This window comes from Anthonomus grandis, chromosome 8, assembly GCF_022605725.1.
Source record: "Anthonomus grandis grandis chromosome 8, icAntGran1.3, whole genome shotgun sequence".
Lineage (NCBI taxonomy): Eukaryota > Metazoa > Arthropoda > Insecta > Coleoptera > Curculionidae > Anthonomus > Anthonomus grandis.
Window position 1 is genome coordinate 1,284,162 of NC_065553.1, and position 26,607 is coordinate 1,310,768.

General features: G+C 33.5%; 2 protein-coding genes across 5 annotated transcripts in view; one reads left to right on the forward strand and one right to left on the reverse strand.

Moving 5' to 3' along the window:
- Window positions 1-26,607, reverse strand: part of LOC126739520 (DNA repair protein RAD51 homolog 3-like) — a 71,529-nt gene that overhangs the window by 30,870 nt on the left and 14,052 nt on the right. The window contains exon 5 of one of the 2 annotated variants that reach the window (XM_050445263.1): window positions 801-923. The exons of the other annotated variant lie outside the window; for it this stretch is intronic. The gene's annotated coding sequence lies outside the window, so the exon portion shown is untranslated. Of the gene's footprint in view, window positions 1-800; window positions 924-26,607 lie in introns of those variants that run through there. 2 annotated transcript variants of the gene reach the window in all.
- LOC126739528 (protein N-terminal glutamine amidohydrolase) overlaps window positions 1-26,607 on the forward strand; it is a 38,244-nt gene that overhangs the window by 3,912 nt on the left and 7,725 nt on the right. Inside the window, exons 2-5 of one of the 3 annotated variants that reach the window (XM_050445275.1) lie at window positions 16,409-16,562; window positions 16,617-16,765; window positions 16,838-16,962; window positions 17,020-26,500. In XM_050445275.1, coding sequence (XP_050301232.1) covers window positions 16,409-16,562; window positions 16,617-16,765; window positions 16,838-16,962; window positions 17,020-17,129 — 538 coding nt within the window. In that variant the 3' untranslated portion in view covers window positions 17,130-26,500. Of the gene's footprint in view, window positions 1-16,408; window positions 16,563-16,616; window positions 16,766-16,837; window positions 26,501-26,607 lie in introns of those variants that run through there. The other 2 variants (XR_007661644.1, XM_050445274.1) reach the window with 2 other exon arrangements.

Below are 26,607 nucleotides of genomic sequence, written 5' to 3' on the forward strand. Positions count from 1 at the left end.
ACTTCAAATTGTTTTTTGGTAGCAGGCTGTCATACATATACTGCTATTAAATATTAAGTTTGAACAGTTTCTGTTTGTAAATAGCTTTGGTAGCACGTTTTTATTCTTGGTCAGCAAATTACACACCACCCTCTTAACAGTTACAAAAAAAAGTTGGAATAAAAAAATTATTCATCTAGCTTATTACAGATCATATGAAGCAAGACGATAAAATACGATAAAATATAAGTTTATTTACATACAAGTATTTTTATCTGTAGAAACTTGAATAGAATTTGCTACTTCTAGATTGTTATTGATAAGGCACAGTTCACAGGCCACAAATATAATATTGTCGCCTTTTACTGTTTATTTTGCTATTCCTTTTTTGCAGAAAACACAATAATATGTACATCTGTGATATTAATGTAAATGTACAAAATAAATCAGTTGACCAACAACAAATAACAAACCTCAGCATACAATTTCACCTACCCTAACTTCGCAAGCTAAAATCACCTAAAAAAAAAAGAGCGGCATTTTTCACAGTGCCTAGGGCGGCATTTTTTGCAAATTGGTCCCATATAATAATAAGCCTTTATTTCCAACAGGCAACTTGCCCAATAACAGGAAACAGTTGCAAAACAATGAAAAATATAGTTTAAAAAAAACACACACAAACAAACCTAAAAGAATGAAAAGAAAAGAAAAAAAGTAAAGTAAAGTCACATTCTCAAAAATTATCCAAAAAATTAGAACAAATAACTATTAATGGTATAATTAATAGTATCAAAAAGAGGGACAAAATGAAAAAAACACTACTAATTCATAACAATTTAGAAAACAAAACTGCCTTTAATAGTTACCGTAATACCTTGTGCACGTTAATCAAGAAATGTAAACAGGATTATTACAAAGCCAAAATCGAGTCTAGTGGTACTGACCTAAAAAAAATATATAAGATAATAAATGAAGTAACAGATTCAAACAGTAACCAAGATTTTAAGTTTAACGTAACCAACAATAATTCTAGTTTTAATAATAAGTTGGATATGGCAAATTTTTGCAACAAATATTTTGTTGATGTCGGTTACAATATGTATAATAAAATTAAAAATCCTCCAGATTCCCTGCAAATAAAACCATCCACACAGGTTTCAATGTTTCTAAGACCTACTAATAAGAATGAAATTATCAAACAAATTGCTTCTTTAAAAAATTCCTCTGCACCCGGAATTGATGGTATTACAACCGATATTATAAAACATATTCATATCTATATTTCTTCCCCTCTCGCACACATTATAAATTTAATTTTTCAAACTGCAAAGGTCCCAAAAAAATTTAAACAAGCCATAGTAAAACCTATTCACAAGGCAGGTGATAAATCAAATATAAATAATTATAGACCCATAAGTATAATGAACATTTTTTCTAAAGTCTTTGAGAAATGCCTTAAGGACCGCCTGGTGGAATTTTTTAATCAAAACAACATAATTTCTAAGAACCAATTTGGTTTCCAGAGTGGCCTCAGCACAACCGATACAGTTTGTGTGCTTTGTGAGCAAATAACAGACCATTTGGATGGTGAGAAGAAAGTGTCTTACGGTCTTCCTAGACCTAGCCAAGGCATTTGACACGGTCCCTCATAACAAATTGCTCCAAGTCCTAGAATCCTATGGGATAAGGGGAACCGTGTTAGACGTTTTTGCTGATTATTTGATGGATCGAGAGCAATCCGTCAAAGTTGAAAATACTATAAGTGAACCCCTTCAAATTAAAATGGGCATCCCTCAGGGGACTGTTCTGGGTCCAATTTTATTTGTAGCATATGTAAATTCCTTAACCAATATGTCAATACAAAACGGTAGTACTATCTCTTATGCTGACGACACAGCAGTAACTTTCTATGGGGAAACATGGGATTTGGTGAAGGAACATGCTATAAACGGTATAAAGAAAATAAAACACTGGCTAGACTCATTTAAATTATCATTAAATATCACTAAAACTATTTATATAGCATTTTCCCTCACAGCTGCAAACCGTCCATCATTTAATAGTATTTACATAGATAGTCTTATGGATAAACTTCATAAAGTTCACTCTACAAAATATCTTGGAATCTATATTGACAAACACTTAAAGTGGGACCACCACATCCTTAGACTATCAAAAAATATTCGAAAACTAATATACAAGTTTTATGTGCTCAGGGAAATATTAAATAAACAACTTTTGATTTCGATTTATAAAGCAATTGTGGAATCACTACTAAGGTATGGTCTAATTCTTTGGGGTGGGATATACCAAAACACATTGACTTCTTTAAATGTAACCCAAAACTACATTTTAAAAGTTATTTTCAAAAAAAACAAAAGATTTTCTATTGCATTACTTTATTCCAGAAATATCTTTGATGTACGCACATTATACTGTTGGTCGCTCTATATATATATTCACAAGTCGAATAAATTTAAGAACTTTGTTAATCATCAGTATCAGACTAGATTAAATGTAAATAGACACTTATCAATTCCAACTGTTGCCACCACTATGATATTAAAATCAATTTTTTACCACGCACCCAAACTGTACAACTTATTACCACCATATATTAGACATACAAAAGCTGTCAAAAAATTTTGTAAAATATCTGGGGATTACATTTATGATCATTTACATGTATTTAAAAAACTACTTACTGTTAATTAATTTTCATATTTCATAGCTTTAGGCATTCATACGTGATCGTGAAGGATTTTTGTTTTCTAATGTTTAATTATTTATTGGGTGTTAAATGGAAACTTTACAATAGTTAGTGGATGGGACATATTTTGTTTAAATATTTATTTTTATAAAATTGTTTTTGATTTTTTTGCACATACAGGTATTTGGTTACCTAGGTGCACCTTAAAATGTACTGAGATAGATTATAATTATTGGATTTTATTACACATACTTTGTAAAAGCTTATATGTAATATATCCGATTGATTGATTGATTGATTGATTGATTAATATGATATAAAAACCTAGTTATAAAAGTTTAACAAGATAATCACATATTCAACAAAATTAAATTAAATTAACTGCAATATACCTACTAACTATAACTTAAACACATGGGTCTTTAATCCCAAGCCCAAGAGTAATGATCCACCAAGATATCGACAATCTCATGAACCAGAGAGAAATTTATATTGCACATGTGACAGATCTGATTAAATATAGCGCATATTGTATATAGTGGCGATTTCAACAGAATGTTAGTATGAGGCCTTGGCAGAAAGAATGTTAGGGGATGTCTAGCATTAAGCCTAGGCACACCAGAAAGAAGTACAGGACTATCAATGAATCGATTCAGTAACCCATGCAGGAATTTTACAGAGAAGATCATTCTTCTGAGATGTAATGGATGTAGATTGAAGTGTTCCAATAGTTGCCGATGATCAAACCCTCTTACCGGATATACTCCATTCTGCCTGAAGGCCAAAAACTTAGCAAATCTACTCTGAACAGATTCAAGGAGACCAACATGATTCTGATAGAGCGGGTTCCATATAATGCAGCCAAACTCCAGTTTTGTCTCACAAAGCAACAGAAAAGCAGTCCTAATGTAGATTCCAAAGTAAAACTCTGAGAACTTCTAATTATGAACCCAAGCCTTCTCAGGGCTGACTTGACTATGTTGTTGAAGTGTGGAACGAATGTAAATTCAGAGTCAAAAGTTATACCAAGATCAGTAATTTGCTCTAATCTACTCAACTAATAGTATCATTAATAAAGTAATTAAAATTTAAGGGTGTTTTTGATCTAGAGTAACTGACCACACTACATTTAGCCACATTCAAGCCTAACCTGTTAACAGCGCACCGTACCTCCAATGTATTTAGACAGTTCTGAAGAAAAACACAATCCTCCAAACCATATACATTTAAATATAGCTTCAAATCATCGGCAAAAGCCAGCCTATGACAAGTAAGTGACTCAATCAAGTCATTTGTAAAAAAACTAAACAGGAGCGGACCCAAGTTCGAGCCCTGTGGCACACCCGACGTTACGTTTAAAGTTTCGATTTAAAGCCCTCATATTCAACATATTGAGATCTACCAACCATGTTTAATAGGGTGCCATTGATTAGCAAAGGATTCTAATCAATTGAGACCCTATAGACTGTAAAATTTATAGGTTGCGATGGTTCATGTACCTTTGGACGGTTTTACACCACAGCCTGCTGACTTAGCACGAAAAATATAAAAGTGATTGATTTAAATTAAAAGTAAAAAGACTTACCTAGGGGTCAGTCAGGATCAGGATAACACAGGAGGATTTTGCGGAAGGCCGCGCGAGCACTGGTCGTAAAAAATGGTTATTAACAGTAAGACGATCTAGTACCGAGTGTTTTTCACCTCGATTCCCCGCGTCAGTCTTTTCGGTACTTGCGTGTGACGTATTATTTGGGTATGTACCAGGTTTGTAGTAAAAGTAAAGAATAGCAAGTAAGGAAATATTATAGGGAGAGGCGAGGAAATAAGGCAAATCTCAACATTCATTATGTAAAACAACAAAATATTAGCAGCAAGAAGCGATACTTTGAATGCACTTAAGAATATAACTTATAGAACTAAACTAAATCAAACTAAGTATTAAACTAATCAATAAAGTGAAATTGAGGTGACGACAAGAACAGAACATTCCTGATGAAGTAATACCTACTTAAGAAATATAAATAATCCAAATCAACCCAAAACATAAATCCAAACTTATCACTGAATAGTTAAGGGATAATAAAATGTGCCATAGCCTTCGCAGTCGCCAGATTTAAATCCCATTGAGAACCTCTGGGATTATGTGGATCATAAAATAAGGCATAAAACCTACTCCAACTTCAACGAACTTTTCTCAGAACACCTGGGAAAATATAGATATGGCTTATATTCAGAAATTAATTGACTCTATGCCACGAAGGTATGCAGAAGTTATTAGGTTAGACAGGGTACTACACCAAGTATTAGTTTTAAATTATTAGTAATATGTACAGTAAAGTTATATACTTTAATATTTATCAAAATTATTAGGGCATCCACATCAGTTTGTTTAAGAAAGAAACTAGTCTTTTGTAAGACAATACACAATCTTAATGTAAGACAGAGATCTTTTGACTATGCTTAATTACAGACTTATCCTTTCTCAAAGAAGTTTTACTTATAATGTAGTAAGTTACTTATAATTCCTTACACCAAAATTTAAAAAGATCTGACATTGGTTCTATGCACAGCAGACTGAAAAACCAATTCTTGTCATCCTAATAGAATGGGCTCTATATTGTCTAAGTTAAATTTATTGTTATTGTGGAATCATAAAGTTTTTGAAAAAAATATTATGTTTCCCAATTATTTTAATACTAATTAATGAAGTAATACAGGCAGTGGTTAGGTAAAGGAGCTTAGAACATTGAAAGGCTTTTCAATGTTCTAAGTGAAGGAGTAACCATAAGTTAAACCTCACCATTGCTCTGGTAGGTGTATAATGTCGCAAAATATATACCCCAGTACTTTGACCAATTTATGAATACACTAGAAAATGCATTACAGATTTTGGACACGCTTATAATCTTATACTAGATGATGATTATAATATTAATTTTTTGTTAAAAAAACAGATACTGCTGATTTAGTTGCATTTTTTCTCAAAAGGTCTTTTCTCCAACTCATGGACAACATTTTTGTGAATATACCTTCTTCAGCATTTAACTATGATTACAATATTTCAGATCACCTGGCTTTACTATTTGAATATCATTTTACTTTATTAAAAAAGAACCCTTGTGATGATAACATACAACCATATATAAGAGGCATATTTTTATTTTTAATTTAAATTATAATAATTTTAGATTTTTAACCTTGTAAGTAGTATGAACTGGGATTTCATAAACTCTAGAATAACATTAAAGGCTGTTCTTATTATTAAATGTAAAAACAAAAAAAAACGATGGTTAAACCTTAATTGGTTTAAAAATAATTTAAGGGAATAAAGAAAGCCTTTAAATCTCATGTCTTAGTTAGCTAAACAAAGAGTTTGCAATTTTATTGGCGACTTAAAAAAAAACTCAAAGCATACTGATCACAATAACTTAAACTTTAAAGAATGCTAAATCTGAAGCATATGAAACTTGCCTAAATACTAAAAAGTGCAACCCAATATCATAAATTACTATTTATGATAAGGTGGTGTACTCACCACCTTCTCAGGACACTCCAGAAGATTATGTTAAAAAATACCAGCTTATCTTCACTTCCCACATAATAAATTCACATTTACCAAAATATCTATCATTGAGGTGCGTGGTGACCTAATCAAATTATTAAAAAACAAAAACAGTTGTGATTATTATAGAATGAATACTGAAGAAGTGGATTAAGCATATGCATGGTGAATATCATTATATATTCATTGGAAAGTTTATTAATTTATGTATAAGGGCCTCTGTTTTTCCCACTGTCCTTAAAATCTCTAGACTTGCACCTATTTATAAAAAAGACCCTGGCAATGACCTGACGAACTATAAATTTGTATCAATAGTCCCTATTTTCCCAAAAATCTATAAAAAAGCCCTAAAATCTAGAATTACATTTTCTTGGAATCTCTAATAGTTTTTTAGTGATAAGCAGTTTAGTTTCAGAAGTGCTAAATCAACAACCGTGGCAATTCATCACTTTATAGAAATAGTAAATGATTGTTTTAAAAAAAGAGGAATTCATTGGAACCACATTTTGTGATCTTTTGTATATTCTTTAGAACTCTTGCAATGAAATTAAAATTTTATGATTTTTGAGCTGTAGCATAAAATTAATAGAATCCTAACTCTAGCAGATCTTAAGCGATTAATTTGAATGGCTCACAATCTGATTTTACAGAATTAAAATTTTGTGTCTCCCAAGAATCAGTGCTGGGACCTCTGCTTTTTTAATATAGATAAATGATCTTAAGAGCAGTGGTCCTAGTGCTAATCTTATTCTCTTTACTGATATATAATCTTAATAAAACGCATAGGCACTTGTTGATGTGCATCATGAGTTTACAGACACAATAGAAGATTACAGATTGGCTTAACCAACTAAATATTATGCCCATGGAATTGCATCTGAAGTTTTTGCACTTTGGAGCTTTATGCAGCATGATGTGTGTCCTAAAGTTGCACTGTCTGCTTATTTTGCGCGTATCAAGAATCTCTTATGCGAATCTTTTCCATATTTTCTCCCTTCAGAGAAAGACCATCAGGATCCTTGAAAACTTGGACTATAGGGAAGAGTATAGAATGCAATTCCCGAGACTGAATGTTTTAACTCTGCCTTGTTTGTATATATACACTTGTACTTTTGAAGATGTACATTTACATTTCACTAGAAACAACACTAATATACAGACATTCATAGAATTCATCACTCATAAAAACAGAGGATCTTTTTATATATATTATACAGATATCTTTTTATGGCTCCATATTTCATAATGAGTTGCCACTACAAATGAGTATATTGCCTCTCAATAAGTTTAAAGTAGGTAGTGTTAAAAAAATATCTTGTGTCTAAGAGTTTCTTAGCATTGATAATTTAGCAATGATAACTTTACTGACCTTACAAACTATGCACATTGGATTTAAGCTTGTGTATGTGTTTAATGGATATATGAGTGGTCAGAATAAACTATATAGGATTTTTCTGGAAATGTTGATTGCTAAGCAGTGATATTAAATATTGAAAGCTTTAACTGGCATCATTTCAATTTTATAAAATTTATTAAGCCTCTGTTTTGGTCTAAATAGCTTTCAAGACTTATTAAAACCACCAACAGCCATTGGGATCATACAATCTATTATTTGTGATTTATGATCATATACAATTATGCTAGCAACACCCACACAACATACATCTATGACAGCACTCACAAGGATATCGTTTAAATATTCGTCATTTCATGCTGGTTAGAAAATGTTCAAAGCGAACATTAAAGTCGCCTGCAACCATCACTGATTATCCAGACTACCTAAAAAGCCCTCAAAAGACTCCAAGAAGGTCTCATAATTTCCAGATGGGCTGCAATACAATCCTAAAATGTAAATATTCAACCTTTTTAAAAAATACCACAATAGTGAAGACATAAAATAAAGGCCCGTCAACCCCTGGCTATTCTCAATCCACAGATTAGCCACTGATGATTGACTCTATCGATGGCCTTTAAAAAAGTCACTGTACACTTGAGACTCCTCCACCAAAAAAATTCTGTGCTTGTCAGAACATTTAGTTCTGTGAAATAAACCAAACTACTCATCAATCAGTAGAGTTTGAAGTCAGAGAATTACCCACAATGCTTTTAGATCTTAAAAGCATTGTGGCATTAAAAGGAGAGGTACTTAAAATTCTATTAAGTCTTTAATTGATCATCTGAGAGTTATCTACTGTTTCATATAACTTATCTTAAATTAGTTTAGTACTTTTGTCTATCCAAGACAGTTTATTGTATATGTCAGATAAGTGAAGCTATTCAGATTTGAATTATTAAAGATCATTTTATTGGGTATATGCCAATATTCATTGCTATACATTTCTGAAAGGTATTCAGCAAATAGACCAACCATTTTTCCTCCAGAGGACCCTTATAAGAATATTCATTAGGATTGGACAGACTTCCAGAAATTTACTGATAAATAATGATATCTCGGTAAACTGAAGCAATGTAACTTTGCCCCTTGAGGGCCTTACACCTCAGTCTTCCTTTACAGAAAAAGCTTTTACCAACTCACAAAACACAGCTGCTGAAGTTTCTTGTTCAACAATGTTTAAATCCAGCTCTTCAGCTATCATTTGTAGATCTGGATTCAGAAGCCATATTGTGGTGAATTGAGTATTCTATTACTCTCTGCATAAATAATGATCTGTTTATCAACCAATCTTTCTTATAATCTTGGATAGCACTAGCAACAGAGCCTGTAGATGGTAGAGCTATCCTGATCGCAATCCTTATAGAGAGGAACAACTTTAAACTATCTGAGAAAATACCAGTTTCAAAAGATAAATGTATGAGCCATATCAGGAAGTTTAAGCAAAACCATGCTATACAGGCTTTTTGTTTTTGTTTAACTTTGTCTTTTCCTTAATTTCATAAACGTTAGTTAGGTAAAAAAAAAGAAAAATGATTGAACATTTATATCTTTCATAAAATATCTAAAGATATAATTATGTTCCTTATGTAGTTTGGAGAAATAACAGACCAAGCGGGCACATTCCTACTTGCCGCTCGTTCGGCCCAGCTCTACTGGGAGTTTCGAACGTCTCTGTGAAGGTCTGTCAAGAAAAAAAAGGGAGACCGGTCGCACACATTTTCTTTTGTCTGTATAATAATAAGTTTATGTTACCAAATAAATCATATTACGCATTATCGAGTCCGTAATTAAAAACCATAAAATAAATACAGTCCACTCTCCGCCATTTTGGTCCCACGAGCCCGATAAATTAAGAAATATTTGGTGTTGGTGTTGTCGTGCAAAGTGAAGATGGTCATGGCGGCCGGCCGAGCAATCTGAGTGAGTCCTTTTATTTCCTTCCAACCTTGTAATTTGTTCCCATATATTTACCCGAGAAAAGAGATTTGTCAATATTTTAACAAGAAACTAAGTCTTGTAATTTTTATATTTTGAGAAAATAATGGTGTTTTGAGACATTCTTTTCAAGGGGTTTGGTTTTTTATTGGTGTTTTTATTGCATTGGGAACCGGTAGTTTTAACATTTTTTCAACGAGAACACGAGGTCTCGCACGTTTTGTAGTAGAGCAGAGAGCAAAGGGAAGGGATTTTTAAAATTTATGATTTTCGACACAGCGGACTTCCAGATTTTAGGATTTTAGGGTCCCGTACAAAACTGTGGTACAAGCCCGACGTGTTGTTTGAAGTTTAGGTGGCTCTCGCCGCTAACGTTATATTTGTGTAGCGTACGGTAATTACTTAGAGAGTATTCGTCAGATGCTAAGTTTTGACAAGGTTTTACAAAGAAATAGGTTTTTGCGTTTTATTTTAGAATTTTAAGTAGAATTTGATGTGAAACATTTTTTTTTACTATTAGATGTTGATAAACATTTATTTGTTTGATAAGATTTGACCTGGTTCTGGTAAGTATTGATTTTCATACCAATAAAAAAATAATAATTTTTTTTTGGTATTTTGAAATTTAATTATTTCTTGGGGTTTAGGTTTAAAATTGTAACAAGATGCCCAACGAAACAGAAGGTGATAATGTTGACAATATCGATTTAAAGGTGTTTTTAAGAAAAAGGGGTAATATCAAACAAAAATTAACAGGGTTTATTAATTTTTTTGCTCCTATAAAGGCAGCGATTGAACAGGAATTAAATGTGGGTGAAAAAACAATCCGTGAGTTGCAAATTCGAATAGAAAAGTTAGTTGCAGTTTTTAATGAGTATGAAGAAGTTCAGTCTACTATCGAGTTAAATTGTGCAATTGCAAGGGTAGAAGAGCATTACGCAGACAGAGAAAGCTTTACTGCAATTCATACTGACACATTGGTAACGGCACAATTGGCTTTAGATAAGTTAACTAAAAAAGATGAAATTCCTGTTCAAATGCCTGCTCCGGTAATTCCACCCCAGTTTATGTCGCAGAATATAGTGCCTACTATTTCTAATATGAATTTACCTCCAATTAAATTGCCAAATTTTAATGGGGAACATAGTAAGTGGCTTGAATATCGAGAAACTTTTGAATCACTTATTCACCATAACAGTTCTTTGAGAGAAATTCAAAAGTTTCATTATTTGAGAGCGTCTTTAGGAGAGGGGGCAATTAAAGTGATTCAAAGTTTAGAGTTTTCCTCTAACAATTACACTGAAGCTTGGGATTTGATATGTAAGAGGTTTGACAATTCTCGTTTATTGGTAAATAACCATCTTAAGGCCATTTTTGACTTAGAACCTCTTTTGAAAGAATCAGTGTTGGGTTTAAGGAACTTGATTGACTCCCTTAACAAGCATTTACGGGCACTTAAAAGTTTGGGATTACCTATCGAGCATTGGGATGCTTGGCTTGTTTATTTTATTTCCATAAAGTTAGATAAGAGTACTGCTCGTAGTTGGGAGCAGGAGAATGATAAAAATTTGCCTTCGTTTCAAGATTTTTTAAATTTTTTGAGCAACCGTGCTGATTTCCTCGAATCACTGGAAGTTAAACATACTGTTAAATTTGAAAGTAAGGGTAGTAAGTCTCAGAGTTATTCGTTTTTTACCAAGGAAAATGAGAAAGTAAAGTGTTTTTTGTGTGATCAGAGTCATGCAATTTATAATTGTAAAATTTTTCTTGGGTTTTCAGTCTCTGAAAGATGGGACAAGGTTAAAGATTTGAAGTTGTGTTCGAATTGTTTATGTAAGGGACACTTTTCCAAGACATGTAGGTTTTACCCTTGCAAGAAGTGTAAGTTTAGGCATCATACTTTGTTGCACACGAATTTTCAGTCGAGACCTAGCTCGGAAAAGTCAGAGGTGCTAGGTGGTGTGTCAAGTAAACACCAAGAGGTGTCTGAGGTTGAACAGACATTGGTGGTGACTCAGGAGGTTAAGAATTCAGAGATTGCTGTTGCCCTATCCAGTCGGAGTTCCAGGAAGGAACATGTTTTACTGTCAACTGCTGAAGTTTTAGTTAAGAATAAGCATGGCAGGTTTTGTACTGCTCGTGCAGTTTTGGATTGCGGTAGCCAATCTTGTTTTATTTCAGAAGCGTTCTATAAGGAAATGGATTTGCCAGTTTGTAGTGCAAATGTGTCTGTTGTGGGTATCAACAGTGAAATTTTGGGTTTAAATAAAAGATGTAATATTTCCTTAAGGTCCAAGCAAAGTGAATTTGGTTTTGAGATGTCTTGTTTAGTGTTGCCAAAGATTACTGAAAACTTGCCCATATTTAATATCGATGTTTCGTCTTGGAATATTCCAGGTAATATTGTTCTTGCCGACCCAAGGTATTTTGTTTCTAGCAAAGTTGATCTTTTAATTGGGGCTAAGCATTTTTGGAGTATTCTAAAGGAGGGTAAAATATCATTAGGTAACAATTTGCCTATTTTACAAAACAGCGAGTTTGGATACATTATTTCAGGAACAGTTTGCCTGCCTTCAAAGCAATTGGGATTGCTATGTCAGCATGATTCTTTAGAGTCCTTTGATCAGACTGAGAGAGTTAATTCGTTGTTGGTAACCAACGAGAAAATTCATGAGGATATGATGAAATTTTGGGCAGTGGAAGAAGTAAATGACAGGAGTGATGCATTAGAGGATGATGAGATTTGTGAAATTCAATTTGTTAAGGAGCATTATAGGGATGCTGATGGTAGATTCGTTGTTAGAATTCCTCTAAAGTGTAAACCTACTGAAGTGGGAGCAACAAAAACTCTAGCTGTCAAACGATTTGTGAATTTAGAGCGCAAATTTGCTCTTAATGAAAAGTTCAAAATTATGTACAAGGATTTCATGGAGGAGTATAAGAGGTTAGGTCATATGGAACTGGAGGATCTGAATGAACATCGTACGTTAGATGTTTCATGTTTTCTACCTCACCATGGTGTTATGCGTGAGGAAAGTGTGAGTACGAAATTGAGAGTAGTGTTTGACGGTTCGGCAGTTCCAAGCAGTGGCAAATCCTTGAATCAAATTCAATATAAAGGTCCTCCCATTCAGAACAATATTTTTCACATTTTACTGAGATTTAGGGTACGAAAGGTTGTAGTGACTGCAGACATCACAAAAATGTACAGACAAATTTTAGTGGATCCTGCGGATCGATGTCTGCAAAAGATAGTTTGGAGGGATGATCCAGACAAACCTTTGTCTACCTTCATTTTAAATACCGTAACGTATGGGATGGTTAGTTCTCCTTATTTAGCGATAAGATGTATTAAGCAGCTTGCATTTGAGAGTAAAGACAAGTTTTCTAAAGCTTCAAATGTCATTCTAAATGATTTTTACGTGGATGATTATATTTCAAGTTTTGACAGTGTATCTGAGGCTATTGAAACTTGTTCTGAAGTTTCTAGCATTTTGGCATCAGGGTGTTTCCCTCTGCGAAAATGGTCCTCAAACATACCGGAGGTATTAGCTGCATTGAAAGATTCTTCGGAGCCTTTAAGTGTTTTAAATTTTGGAGATGACCAACACATTAAAACTTTGGGAGTTCAGTGGATCAGTTCTTCTGATTTTTTGACTTTTCGTATAGAGAATTTAGATACCGCACTTCCTGCTACAAAGAGAAATGTGCTATCAAGCATAGCAAAGATTTTTGACCCTTTGGGACTGTTAGGTCCAGCTATAGTCGTGGTGAAGATTCTAATTCAAGAGCTATGGTCTCTTAAGTTAGATTGGGATGACAAGATCCCAGATGATTTGGAAATTTCTTGGAATCAGTTTCGTACGAATTTAGAGGTGTTTAATTCCCTTAGGATTCCTAGATATGTCTTAGGTTCGTCAGAGAATTCTAATGTTGTGATACATGGGTTTAGTGATGCGTCACAGAAAGCGTATTGCGCGGTAATTTATATGAGCTGGTTTGATGAGCAAGGAAAACCGCAGCTTTCTTTGTTATGTTCGAAAACTAAGGTTGCGCCGTTAAAGTCAATTACAGTGCCTAGGCTCGAATTGTGTGGTGCGTTGCTGTTAACCCGTTTAATAAAGGTTGTAAATGAGGCTTTACAATTCAAGGAGTATAAATGTTTTTTGTGGTGTGACTCACAAATCGTGTTGCATTGGTTACATACCCCTTTGGATAAATTGCAAGTTTTTGTTCGTAATCGAGTTTCAGAAATTAGAAATTCAACTGAGTTAGATTCCTGGAGGTATGTTAATACCAAAGATAATCCTGCAGACCTTGCGACTCGTGGCATATCTCCTAATGAATTGGTGCATTCAAAATGTTGGTGGCAAGGTCCTGATTTCTTGAGGAACGAAAAAAAATGGCCAGAAAAGATGATATTTTCGGAAAAACTTGATTTACCAGATTTAGTAAAAAATGTATGTGTTTTAAAGATAAATGAAATCGAAAATTGTTTACCTTTTAATCGTTTTTCAACCTTAAATAAACTATTAAGAGTTCAAGCATATTGCTGTCGTTTCATATTCAATAGCAAATTAAAAGGTATTGAAAAGGAAAAACGATTATTTGGTCCTTTGTCACCTAAAGAGCTTGAACAAGCTATGACTGTTTTAATAAAGTTAGCACAGGCTGAATCATTCAGCGCTGAAATAAAAATTCTGACTAAGGGTGAGAATTTAAAACCAAAACATACACTTTTAGCACTTACTCCTTTTATAGATAAAGAGGGGCTTTTAAGGGTTGGGGGTCGCTTAAAACATGCACCAGTGAGTTATAATAAGAAACATCCATTCTTGTTAGATGGAAAGCATTATTTCAGCAAGTTAATCTTTGAACACGAGCATGTTCAACTGAAACATGCAGGGCCACAATTATTATTGTTTTCTGTTAGGGAAAAGTATTGGGCTACTAACGGCATGAATGTTGCAAAGGGTGTTGTACACAAATGTGTTACATGTTTTAAAGCTAAACCTCAAGACTGCAGTACTATTATGTCAAACTTACCCAGTGCACGAGTGACGGTGTCAGCTCCATTTACCGTGACCGGTGTGGATTACGCCGGTCCTTTTATGTTAAAAGATCGGAAAGGTCGAGGTGCTAAGCAATTTAAGGCTTACATTTGTTTGTTTATTTGTTTTAGTACTAAAGCAGTACACCTCGAGCTTGTCACCGATCTGAGCACTGAGGCATTTATTGCCACTTTTCGGCGATTTGCCGCCAGACGCGGCAAACCAGCACATTTATATTCCGATAATGGGTCAAATTTTATCGGGGCAAACAGGGAATTGTCAAATCTGTATGAATTTCTGGCGAATACTAGTAACGAGATTTCAGTTAGTCTGAGTGATTATCGTACAGAATGGCATTTTATTCCGCCACGATCGCCCACGTTTGGTGGATTATGGGAATCAAATATTAAAGGAGTTAAATACCACTTAAAGAGGGTTATTCAAAACACCATTTTAACATATGAAGAGTTTACGACGATTCTAGTTCAGATAGAGTCAATTCTCAACTCTCGTCCTTTATATCCCTTATCATCTGATCCCTCTGATTTCGAATCCCTTACCCCTTCTCATTTTTTAATTGGGAGGCCGATCATTGCCGCTCCAGACCCTAGTTTGGAAGATGTCAAAGTTAGCAGCTTGTCAAGATATCAGCTGCTGCAGAAAATCAACCAGGACTTTTGGAAGCGCTGGTCCAAATGTTACTTGAACCAGCTGCAAGAAAAGGGCAAATGGAAACAGACGTTTGCCAACATCAAGAAGGATGCGCTTGTTCTACTCAAGGACGACCATCTGCCCCCATGCAAGTGGTTGCTGGGACGAGTTACAGCCACCCATCCAGGTTCCGATGACGTTGTTCGAGTGGTGACTATTCGAACCAGCAAAGGAGATGTGAAGCGGGCAATAACAAAGATTTGTCCCTTGCCAGTTCCTGATGAAGTTCCGGACCAGGCTAAAGTTGAACTTACTAGTTCAACGCGGGGGAGTATGGAGAAATAACAGACCAAGCGGGCACATTCCTACTTGCCGCTCGTTCGGCCCAGCTCTACTGGGAGTTTCGAACGTCTCTGTGAAGGTCTGTCAAGAAAAAAAAGGGAGACCGGTCGCACACATTTTCTTTTGTCTGTATAATAATAAGTTTATGTTACCAAATAAATCATATTACGCATTATCGAGTCCGTAATTAAAAACCATAAAATAAATACAGTCCACTCTCCGCCATAGTTTTTTCTTTACAATTCAGGTATTAAGTTCATACAAAAAATGTATGCATTAATACAATACTTCTTAGGAAATGATTATCAAATCATATTCACATTTCAAGAATAAATCATAACCTATGTTATTGTTATCTGATTTAAAGTCTGTATAAAACCTGTTATTTGGTGTTAGTTTAAGACTGAATGATAGTGGAGAATATAAAAAACTCCAAAACCTCTTGGTGGTGACGTTTGGTTTATGTACAATTTTAGAAAAAAAAAGTACACAAAAACCGTCCTTGAACCCTGATCAAAGAAAACATAAAAACTTGCAACCATATACTAAAAAATGTTCACGCGACAAAATAATCCTTTGTGGCTACCCCCTAATTATCGTTTTTTTTAAATACAGCACATACACACATGCAATTTTGTATAAATTACGTGCGTGTCAGATTGATTTTTTTTAATTAATGTTTTAAATACACTAGATTAAGGAATTCAGGTAACAATAAAGTGGGGCACCAGAAAAACCAATGTGCTTCAAAGGCCTTAAAACTAATCTTACGTCGTTTTTAGTGAAGAAAATGTATATAAACTAGCAGAAGATGTGGCTAAAAAATACCCAAATGAACTCAGCAAGTGTTTTGTAGTGATCATATCCAACCAAAGCAGAACAGTTCCGTTGTGGAAACAAAGAGCTGGTAAAGATGAGGATAAACTAATCATTTGGGTAGTAATATCCTTTTACTCGTCAGGTGAAATACTTTAGTTAATGACCTTTTAGGACTACCATGGGATTTTTTTGTACCACCCAGAACCCGACAAGTGCTTGGTTTACGACTTGGATTCCGAATTACCGTTTCCTACATACGTACACAAATATGTCACTGAAACTTTTAGGACCGATCATATATTGAAACCTGACTATTTCAGGTAAGAAATTAAAGCTAAAATTACTTAAGGAATTTCGAATATTGACTGATATGTTCATGTTGATATTTTAAGGTATTTTCGAGTGGTTCCGGCAAACGAGTTCCTTAAAGAATTCGCTTCCGATAGACGTCATATGAAACGACCCGATGGGACATGGATTAAACCACCACCAACATATCCGGCTATTAGCAGTGCAAGTAAGAATTATTATTGTTTTTTATTGTACGTATTTTTAAAAGTTTCTTTTTACATAGACTCCGAACATAATTTAGAAGACTATATCCAAATGGACCACGATAAAGGACCCGGGCAAGTCCTTAATTTAACGCAATTCGTTCAGAGATTCTACAAACCAGCCACGTAATTTCAATAAAATGAGAAAAATCTTGTTGAATTCGCCATAAAATTGCGTTAGTGATGGTAAGCTGGACTCTAACGCCGATTTAAAATCGAATATTTCAGTATTTCTAACGCACATAACACACTTTCTCTATTGTTGTATCTTGTCCAAAGATATTTATTGTTGTAAGTATAATGTTAGAAATAGGGTCGTTTGAAGATATACATATATACCATACCACAGGGCTCAAAGCATCTATTTTTTTAGTACTTTTGGCTTGTGGTGTTAAAGAATTATACGTACCTACATATTACAAAAGAAATTTAATCAAATATTTCAATTTTAAGGGGCTTTATGCTTTTTTCAATCAGAACGTTATTATTGGCCTAATATATGAATAAGTATTTCGCCTTAATTTCCAACGTTTATGTCCCATTTTCATTAAACGACTTTATCTTATCGAATTTAACCTTTAACCGTTACTATGAAAAAATCTTGCATTGTCAGTACCGCGATTATAATATGTAATATAATTTTTTCTTTCGGAAAATAAAATGTCTCTCGTTTGTTCGGTTCTTTCTGTATTAATAATTGTAAAAATAATACAAAAAATTAAGACAAAAATCTTAAAGAAAATAAATTCATGAATTCTCTGTAGATGCACAGTCAGAGATAACGAAACGCCAACAATAAGGATAAGTAATGTCTTATTTATTTTTTCACAGTTTTAGTTTGATTGAGGGCGTTAGGGTACAGTATATTCTATATTTTCTTCTTGCCTACAGTATTCTTGTTAGATGAAAACTCTCCTCCATTATCTAGCGTAAATCTCTGAACTTTATTAATAAACTGTCTTGCAAGGTGTACTTAACATATTCCTTTAAATTTTCTTCTGGTTCATTTTTAGTATGTAATATTTAACTAGGAAATATGAGAAATCATCTATGACCAACATTTTCCCTCATCAAAATTAGTTGGTGTTATAGGACCGCATATCGTCGACAATATTCTCAAACCTCGTAAGTATGAAACAGGAACTTTTCAGGAGATCTCAAAAACGGTATTATTTACAATGTGTATTATTTAATTCTAATTTAATTCTGAATATGAGCAATAGAAGGAAAGTCCATATGTTTAATTTAATTTATAAAATAATAAAAACCGGACAGCCTGCAAATTTAAGAAATTTATTTTTTAATCAAGATATTCCTTATAATACAAGAAATCCCCATTTGCTTAGAATTCCTTTACATAGAACAGCAACCTTTAAAAAATCTTTTTTATATATGGGCATTCGGATGTGGAATGAACTACCTATTTATATAAAGGAATGTTCGCCTAAAAAATTTATTATAAACTTAAAAAAATCTCTTTTAAACACGCAAATTATGGTAACCTAATGTGACCGTATTTTATAAAATGGTATTTTTGTTTTAATTAATGTTCTGCACACCTGATCTTGCTAATTGCAAATATTTACATTAAAATTAAATTCTCACTTGCCTGTTATCTACCCTTCGTGCTCGCCCCTATACCGTTCTCGCTCGTCTTTGGATTCTTTTATTTTTTTTTTTTTGTTTTTCTTTTTGCCCAGCTTCATAGCCACTCGCTAGTTCATTGTAAAATGCATATATTGTCCCTTTTGATTTTGGTATGGACCTTATTGTAAATACATAATATTACGTTTTTTAGAAAATAGTTTATTTAGGAACACGGGGTGTACAGCACATGTACAAGTAATCTATGTACTTGCATGTGTATCGGTTTTTTTTTATAAAAATCGCGTTGCACTCCGATTACCAAACAAATTGTTGTAATTTTGAATAATTTGTATATTCATGGAATTTAGTTTCGTATATTCTGTAATAATGTTTAATAATTTTGAATGGTAATAAAAGTATTTTTTTTTTTTTTTTTTTTTTTTTTTTTTTTTTTTAAACAAAAATATACTGATTGTATACTGTATTTATTTTGTTTATAAAAATGACATGGTATACATTTTTTGTTTTTGGAATAATATTACCGAATTATATAAAAAAATATGACTTACGAGGTTTGTGAGGGAACTAAAAAAAAGAAAACAAGTAATCAGGGCATTTTATTTTGAAACTTACAAACTTTGTGAAATATTTAACAAAAACTTATAATATTTATAAATTAATAATAATTTAAATTTTTGTAAAACAGATGGTAGTCTGCTTTAAGAACTTTGGTTAGCTCTTGCAAGTGGTCATACTTGTCCTTTTGAATTCCAGGAGCAGTGGTATAAAAATCCGCAGGCTTTCTAGTTAAAAATTTCCCTGGTCTTTGAGGTATACACAGCCAAATATCTGTCATTTTCAATTTGTATTCAATAGTAAGGTTTGATCCATTATACTTCAAGGCTCTTATGTCTGTAACAACTGGATCACCTGCCTTTTTTCCGGGACGAATAGAACTATAATATTTTAAATTAGAATATGCTTTAAAAAATGTGTGTTCTAAATAAATCACATTATAAGGCATAGGATGTTTTCGTGCCGTTTCAATTATATTCACGTAATCAGCAGGAACACTGATAATTCTATTCTTAATTTTGCGTTCTATCGCAACTCATTTGTGTATGGCCTTTCTCTAAAATCTTTTGTATAATACTCACATTTTTTAGTGCTGAACATTGCAGAAGTGCATTTGATAAAATAGAGTTCCTATTTTGATATGTGCAACCATCACTCCATAGAATTATTTCTTTTAATTGTTCATTATGATTTTCCTCAATATAGTCTACAATGCACGAGGAAAACTCATTAGCTGTAACATTTCCCTCGCCCTCATGCCAGACGTAACAGGTAACTGCGTGTGTAACATTATTAAACAACATAAAGTTGTGAAATATTAGTTTTTTTTGTAGTATATGGCTGATGCTTTCAAAAGTGGACAGAAAAGAACCGCCTGTAAGTCCATTGTGATCACCAGTGTGCTTTGATCTAATTTAGCTTTATTAGTGTCTTCTTGCATATTCCTTCCTTTGTTGGTGTTCCAGCCATTTTTCCTCACTTAGGTTATTTACTTCGTGCATGCAACACAGATCGCATTGATCTTTTTTAGGTTGAAATAACCCAATGTTCATTTATGCAATTTTTTTTTGAGTAAGGGATAATGGTTTACTTTGGCTTCAGCTTAGAAATGATTCCAAATGTTGATTTTGTTTGGGTTTTAGCTGAACTTTCGATTTTTCTATGTTAAGAGAAGACTTATGGTGTCCTTTTAAAGACCATTCTTCAGCAGTCCATTCTCCGATGCCCAATGCATTTAAAAACATCTGTTTGCATACGTTTAACCTTTGGTTATCTTTTTTTTAAGTGATAAACTAAAGTAACAGATTTTTTTTGCTGATCACTTTTTCTTGATTTTGGTGGACAAACATCTATTAGTCCTGAAACAAATACTTTTTTTTGGCCCCAATCCATGTTGTCCCAAAAGTTATTAAATATTTTTAAACGATCCTCGTGAGTAAACTGATTACAGTTTCTATTTTGAGTCTTGAAACACGACGCGCGAGAACAAGGCTTCACCAAGCTGTCTTTTTTTCTTTAATACTGGAATCATTTTCCCTTCACTTAACTGCCTACCTTGGTACTCTTCTCCTTTTCTTCTTTTAGCAATATTTATATTTTTTTGCCGTAAGGAGCAGTCACTTTGACCCTTTAAAGAACGCTTTCGCTTTCGCTTTTTTTTTGGGAATTGCAAGATTTGCAGCTTCTTGTTTGTTTTCGTCATTTATGAAAACTTCGTCGTCAGTGCTTGAGCCATTTTTATCACTGGATGGCTCATAAGGCATGTCAGATTCATAACTCTCATTCGAGTGTGAAGAATTTTCATCATCAGAATTATTATTTGCATGCTGATTTTGAACACAAAAACTATCAGAATCTTTAAGGATATTGTCGAAATGCTGAGTACTTTTCGCAGTTGAGGTGGAAGGCTCTGCTTGGTTTGATTTTGGTTCGCCATCATCGACTGAGATGCCAAGCTCATGAGCAATATCTTCAGGACATTTAATTATTATATTATCAGTTTTTGTTGCACTTATCTGAGAGTCAGTTATATCCAGTACTAAAAACATAATACAGTTATTTTCAAAAAAATGTTCCCAAGCATTACTAAAATACCGAGTTGAAACCCAATAAACAAACACACAATCATCTAATTCTATCAAAAAAAATTATAATATCAAATAGTTAAACTTACAGGTATTGGGTGTACATTCTGTTAGGACAAGTAGGGGTGACGTGATTTCTTCAGATTATTTCTAACGAAAGTAAGTAATTTTCAAAATAATAATATTAAAAAAAATACAATACTATTTATATAAAATCCATACCTGTTTGAAGGTTAGATTCAGGCATTGAATGTTCTGGAGGTAATACCCTGTCCACTTTAGGAATTTCACTTTGTTGATTATTTCGAAAGAGTGCTAACATTCTTAATCCTCTTCCAGACATGTTACCACAATTTATTTTAAAGTTTAGCACGTAAAAACTGAGACTACTAAGAACAACGCAATTATAAACGTATTTTTTAAATGTAAACAAACGGACATACGAGGTCTAAGAATATCGTTTTAAAGCGCGCGAAAACCGCCTCTAGCACGCGAATGTCCATATATTATGAGGTTTGGATTGTTATTTTTGGACAATAAAATTTACGAGGTTTGGTTTGTTTGTATTATGAAGGTTAAAATATTTTTATTTTTATGTGAGGTTCGGTAATATAACGTAGAAACATATGAGGATTGGTTTGCTGTAAAAAAACGAATTTGAACCAAAATTGACTTACGAGGTTTGAGAATATTGTCGACGATATGTCGCTATGTACACACCAGCTCGCCAATCATTTTTGTGCGATTTTTATTTCTAGGAAACGACGATCTTGCAGCTTTTCCCTCTACACTAGATAAACATATACTTTCTGATATTTTTAGTCCCAACAGCTTCATTGCATTTCATCTATGCTTTAAGTAAAATCGGTATTGTTGTGACGAATTCATAATGACTTACTTAATTTGTTGGGTATTACGTCACTGTTATAGTAAAAATCAATTTAGAAATTACTATCTCACATGCTCAACTATTGAAAAGAAGAAAATGGACTTATTCACGTATTTAGGAGAAATATGAACTTAATTCTTTCACGTTTCCATTGTTCCTTTCTATGGGTTTTACTAACCTCACCACAGACTGAGTAGAAACCTGCAGTTTTTTTTCCACAGTAAATGTACCGTAAAGTCGGGTGACTTTGACCCAGTTTTAAAGTTTGTCTAAATTTTTTTATATATAATATCACAAAAAATGCAAAATTTTTATTAGTTTTGAGTCTTAATGAATTTAACTACCTACCTAACAGTATGTAACTATTTCAAAAAAAAAGTGGGTGTGCAATGTCACCCTCAAGGATCGGGTGACTTTGTTCCATACAATATTTTGTGCTTATTTAGGTTTATTTTAAAGACTGGGACAAAGACACCCATTCGGATGTATATATTTGACTCATTTAAAAAATACAATTTGATTTTTTTAGATTTTCAGAGAAGGTATGTTTGGTAAAACATAATTATGGCAAAAAAATAAAAAAATATGAGAGCCAACAAATTTCTATATTTAAACGAAGTTTTAAACGAACGAATTTATCCCTGTCTATGATAGATGGATCTCCACAGACATCAAAATATGCCACATGGTAGGAATTTCGTAAGGGCTGTTCAGGCCACTTTCAAATATTTTTTTTAACATGGACCATTTCTAAAACCCAGCCAAACCGAATGTCCTTGGCATACCCATCAAATTTGCCAGGAAAAGAATCTAGAGAATTGGGTTCGGTAACAATTACGTAGTCACCGATAAATGTAAATGTAAACTAAACTGGAACTAGAAATATTTGTGTCTGAATCCGATTCATATTTTGTTTTCTTCTTTTTTTAGATTTTCGATAAGCCGCTGGTTCCAGGCTCATTAGCATTTACAACTTCAATCGGTTCAGGCATATTATCTATTTCTGGAAGAAAATTATCAATTTCTTCTTCAGCAGCCTCCAAGGTCATCTCATCTATATTTTCCCTAGAATTCAGTGTCTGTATGTTATTTTTCTTATTGTTATTTGTGTTTGTTTTTTTCCTTTTTTTTATTTTTATTTTCATTTGTTTCTGCTTTCTTGGATTGTGTTTTCTTAGTGACCATTTTTTTTTTAGTTTTTTCAGTTTTATTAAGGCTTTCTGCTATCTTGCGATTTTGAAGATCATCCGAGCTGATACTTTTTCCAGCAGTTACATCGATTTTCCGTCTGCGTTTTTGTTTTGGTTCAGAGTTTATTCCTCTATTTTTTTCCAAAAAATTAATAACCACATCACTTACCCTCGCTGCTATTTCGACGGGATTCTACTGATTTCTGTTGTAACTTGGAATTCTTTCTAATATTTGTTTGTCGAGTGGGAAAATTCCGCATTTTCGGAAGCCGTTTTCAAGATTTTTTCCACCCTGTTTACTTACAGCCTCCACTAGCTTTTTAAGGAGTTGACGAAAAATGATTTTGGGGATGGAGCCAGTATTGATGTCGTGGGTCTTGAAATCGAGTAGAATTTTCCGCCAAGCTACCTTCATGGGATGAAAATAGGCTACGTCTAGGGGTCGCGTTAAATGGGTGGACTTGGCAGGAAGACACTAAAATGAGATATTTTCTCGTTCGCAATTCTGAATAACTGTGGGTGAAATATGGGAGGATAAGTTGTCGCCTATAATCACTTTTTTTCCAGAAATCTTTTTTAATTTGGGCAGAACCAGAGAAATAAACCAGTCTTCAAAACACAACGAATCAAACCAACCGCTCTTGGATCTGTTATATCGCGAATTATCTGGACCATTCTCTATCCAGGTTGACCATACCTTGTCTGATTTATATACAACGTAGGGAGGAAGCACGTCGCCAGCAGCGTTACCGCAAAACATAATGGACACCGCAGATTTGCTAGTATTTAAGACCCTCTCTATATATTTGGTCCTGCGTTTGGTCAGAACTCTTTTACGATCCGGATCGTCACTTAGATTCGTTTCGTCATAGTTCCAAATACAATTTGACGGAACGTCCTTAAGTTCTTCCTCCAAATTATTAAAATATTCAGTTATGGTTTCTTCATTTATATCGGCCCGTGATCTTTTTATGTTACTCGCAAACCGTTGCGTTAGTGTTGGGTTTCTTAGAAGAAAAGACTTAATCCAATCTTTTCCAGGGAAGTTTTCTGGAAACTGCTTCACCGTTCTGCCCTTGCGGTCTAAGTAGTTTTTAACTAAATATTTAAGGTCGGTTTGGTCGATGGCGAACTCATAATGAGAAAAAGTGCAAATACGTGAAGTAAATGCATCTTCTTCAATTTTTGTAAAAACCGGCTGACCACCTATTGATTTTGTGTGTCTATTTTTAATTTTGTTTTTTATTGTCCCAACTGGAACTTTAAATTGTAGGGCAGTCTTTCTCTGAGAGAGTTCTCGGTTTTTTACTGCTTCTACGGCTCTATTTAAAGTCTCTTGGGTGTAGTTAACATAACTCCTAGCACTGGCTGTGCGTTTGTAGGTCGAAGGCATAATTTACTGAAAAAAAGCCATTTTCAAAACCGTTGATTAAAACATTAGAAAGAAAACGTAAAATTAATATTGTTATCAGATAGGTAGGTATTTAAAGAAAATTTAAGCTCTAGATAGGCTTTACCTACGACTAACTTAGTTTAAAATATTAGAAACTCACCTATTTGTTATTAAACACAATAAACAGGTATTCTTTAAATTGAGCCAAAGTCACCCGAAAATTGTACTAAACGGTACGCTAAAACCCGCGTGTTATTCAAATGCTTTTTTTGATGCTTTTCGATCATAAAAATAGAGCCAAGAGTAGACTTGGTCTATAGGCAACTCGAAATACATTTATGAACTTACGCTGCAGGACAAATTATATGACCTTCAAAAATTTTAATATTTCGCTCGTCATAGAAATTTTTTTTTTAAATATGTGTGAAATGGAAGAAGAATGTGTTACTTCGTCATATATGTAGGTTTATGTATACATTTAAGAATTTTTTGAGTTAATTTTGTTATATTTATTTTTACAAAAAAAAAACACAATTTTATTCTTTTTCCTTGTTTTGAGACAAAGTCACCCCCGTGAGTCAAAGTCCCCCGACTTTACGGTAAGCAATTATACAAATAATTATTCCTTGCATCTGTGAGGCACAGATCTGTTTCACCATATTTTGCAGCCTGTTTCGGCATATACATTACGAATCCGCATCTACCTTTAAAACCCACTAGGCTCTCACCTTTGCAAACAAAAGTTTTTCTAAAAATTATCAATAAAATTTCCAATGAGCCGAATTATAAAATTACCAGAAATAGCTGCAGCTCTATTGTTTCATTCTCTCTGCGCTCCATCTATCTCATTATCGAATCTTACTGCTAATTTTCAAATGTTCTTCTTGACATTGTACACCTGAATACCTCCCTTCCAGTGCTCTCAGTTGCAAAAAAACCCTCAAAAAAAACTCGATACGATTTGTTCAACGCCTAACTTCAGCCAGCATGTCTTCGCCAAATGAAGGTTTGTTTTTTTCTCCCAACATTTTTGCAGGACCTCGCAATCCAGTTACACTCACCACTCTAATTCTTCGTCCTTCTTTAGTTGATTCAAGCATTATTCCTCAAACATTGGATCGTCCGGATCCAATGTTTCCAGAGTGATATACCCATCGACGCGACGAGGGGGACAAATTCAACAGTGACGGTATGAGATACCGCTAGGTAGCGGTTAAAGGTTAAATTACCATTTTCCAGTTAAAATATCGAATACTTCATGACTATAAGATTGTTAAAAATTTCAACTATGGTCACAAACAACATGTGATATTAGAAGAATTTAGTAGTTTGATAGTTGATCATTTAAAACCAAACAAAAAAGAAGAATATGATGACTTCTATGACGTAAATTAACCAAAGTTTCAGCATCTCTGCTAAGAAACATGCCTTTAACTATTTCTAATGTATAATAAAAAATATATTTTAATTCTGGCTCCTTTGTACTTCTATGCGCTTAACAAAATCAAATATTCAGTAGAACCTACTAGTACAGATAATCATGTTATTATCCAAGACTGCACCTATTGCCTTCCAGTTTTCACAATATTATTTTGAAATTATTGTAATTATTAAGTGTTTTGATGGATTTGTTACATTTTTTACTTCTTATTGATCGATTTTTACCTTCTTCTATATACTGTAGGGCCTAATATGTTAAGATTTATTATATTAATAATCATTTTATATATGTGAAATATAACGATAATAAAATGAATAATAAAGCACTGTTTGAGGACCTAATTGTTGTTTCAGTGTAGAGTAAAAACCATCCTAGTTTGGTACATCTACGTCACACGCAACAAAGAGAAAATATAGCGCGATGTTTGTTTAGTTGTGCTAAGCTGGAT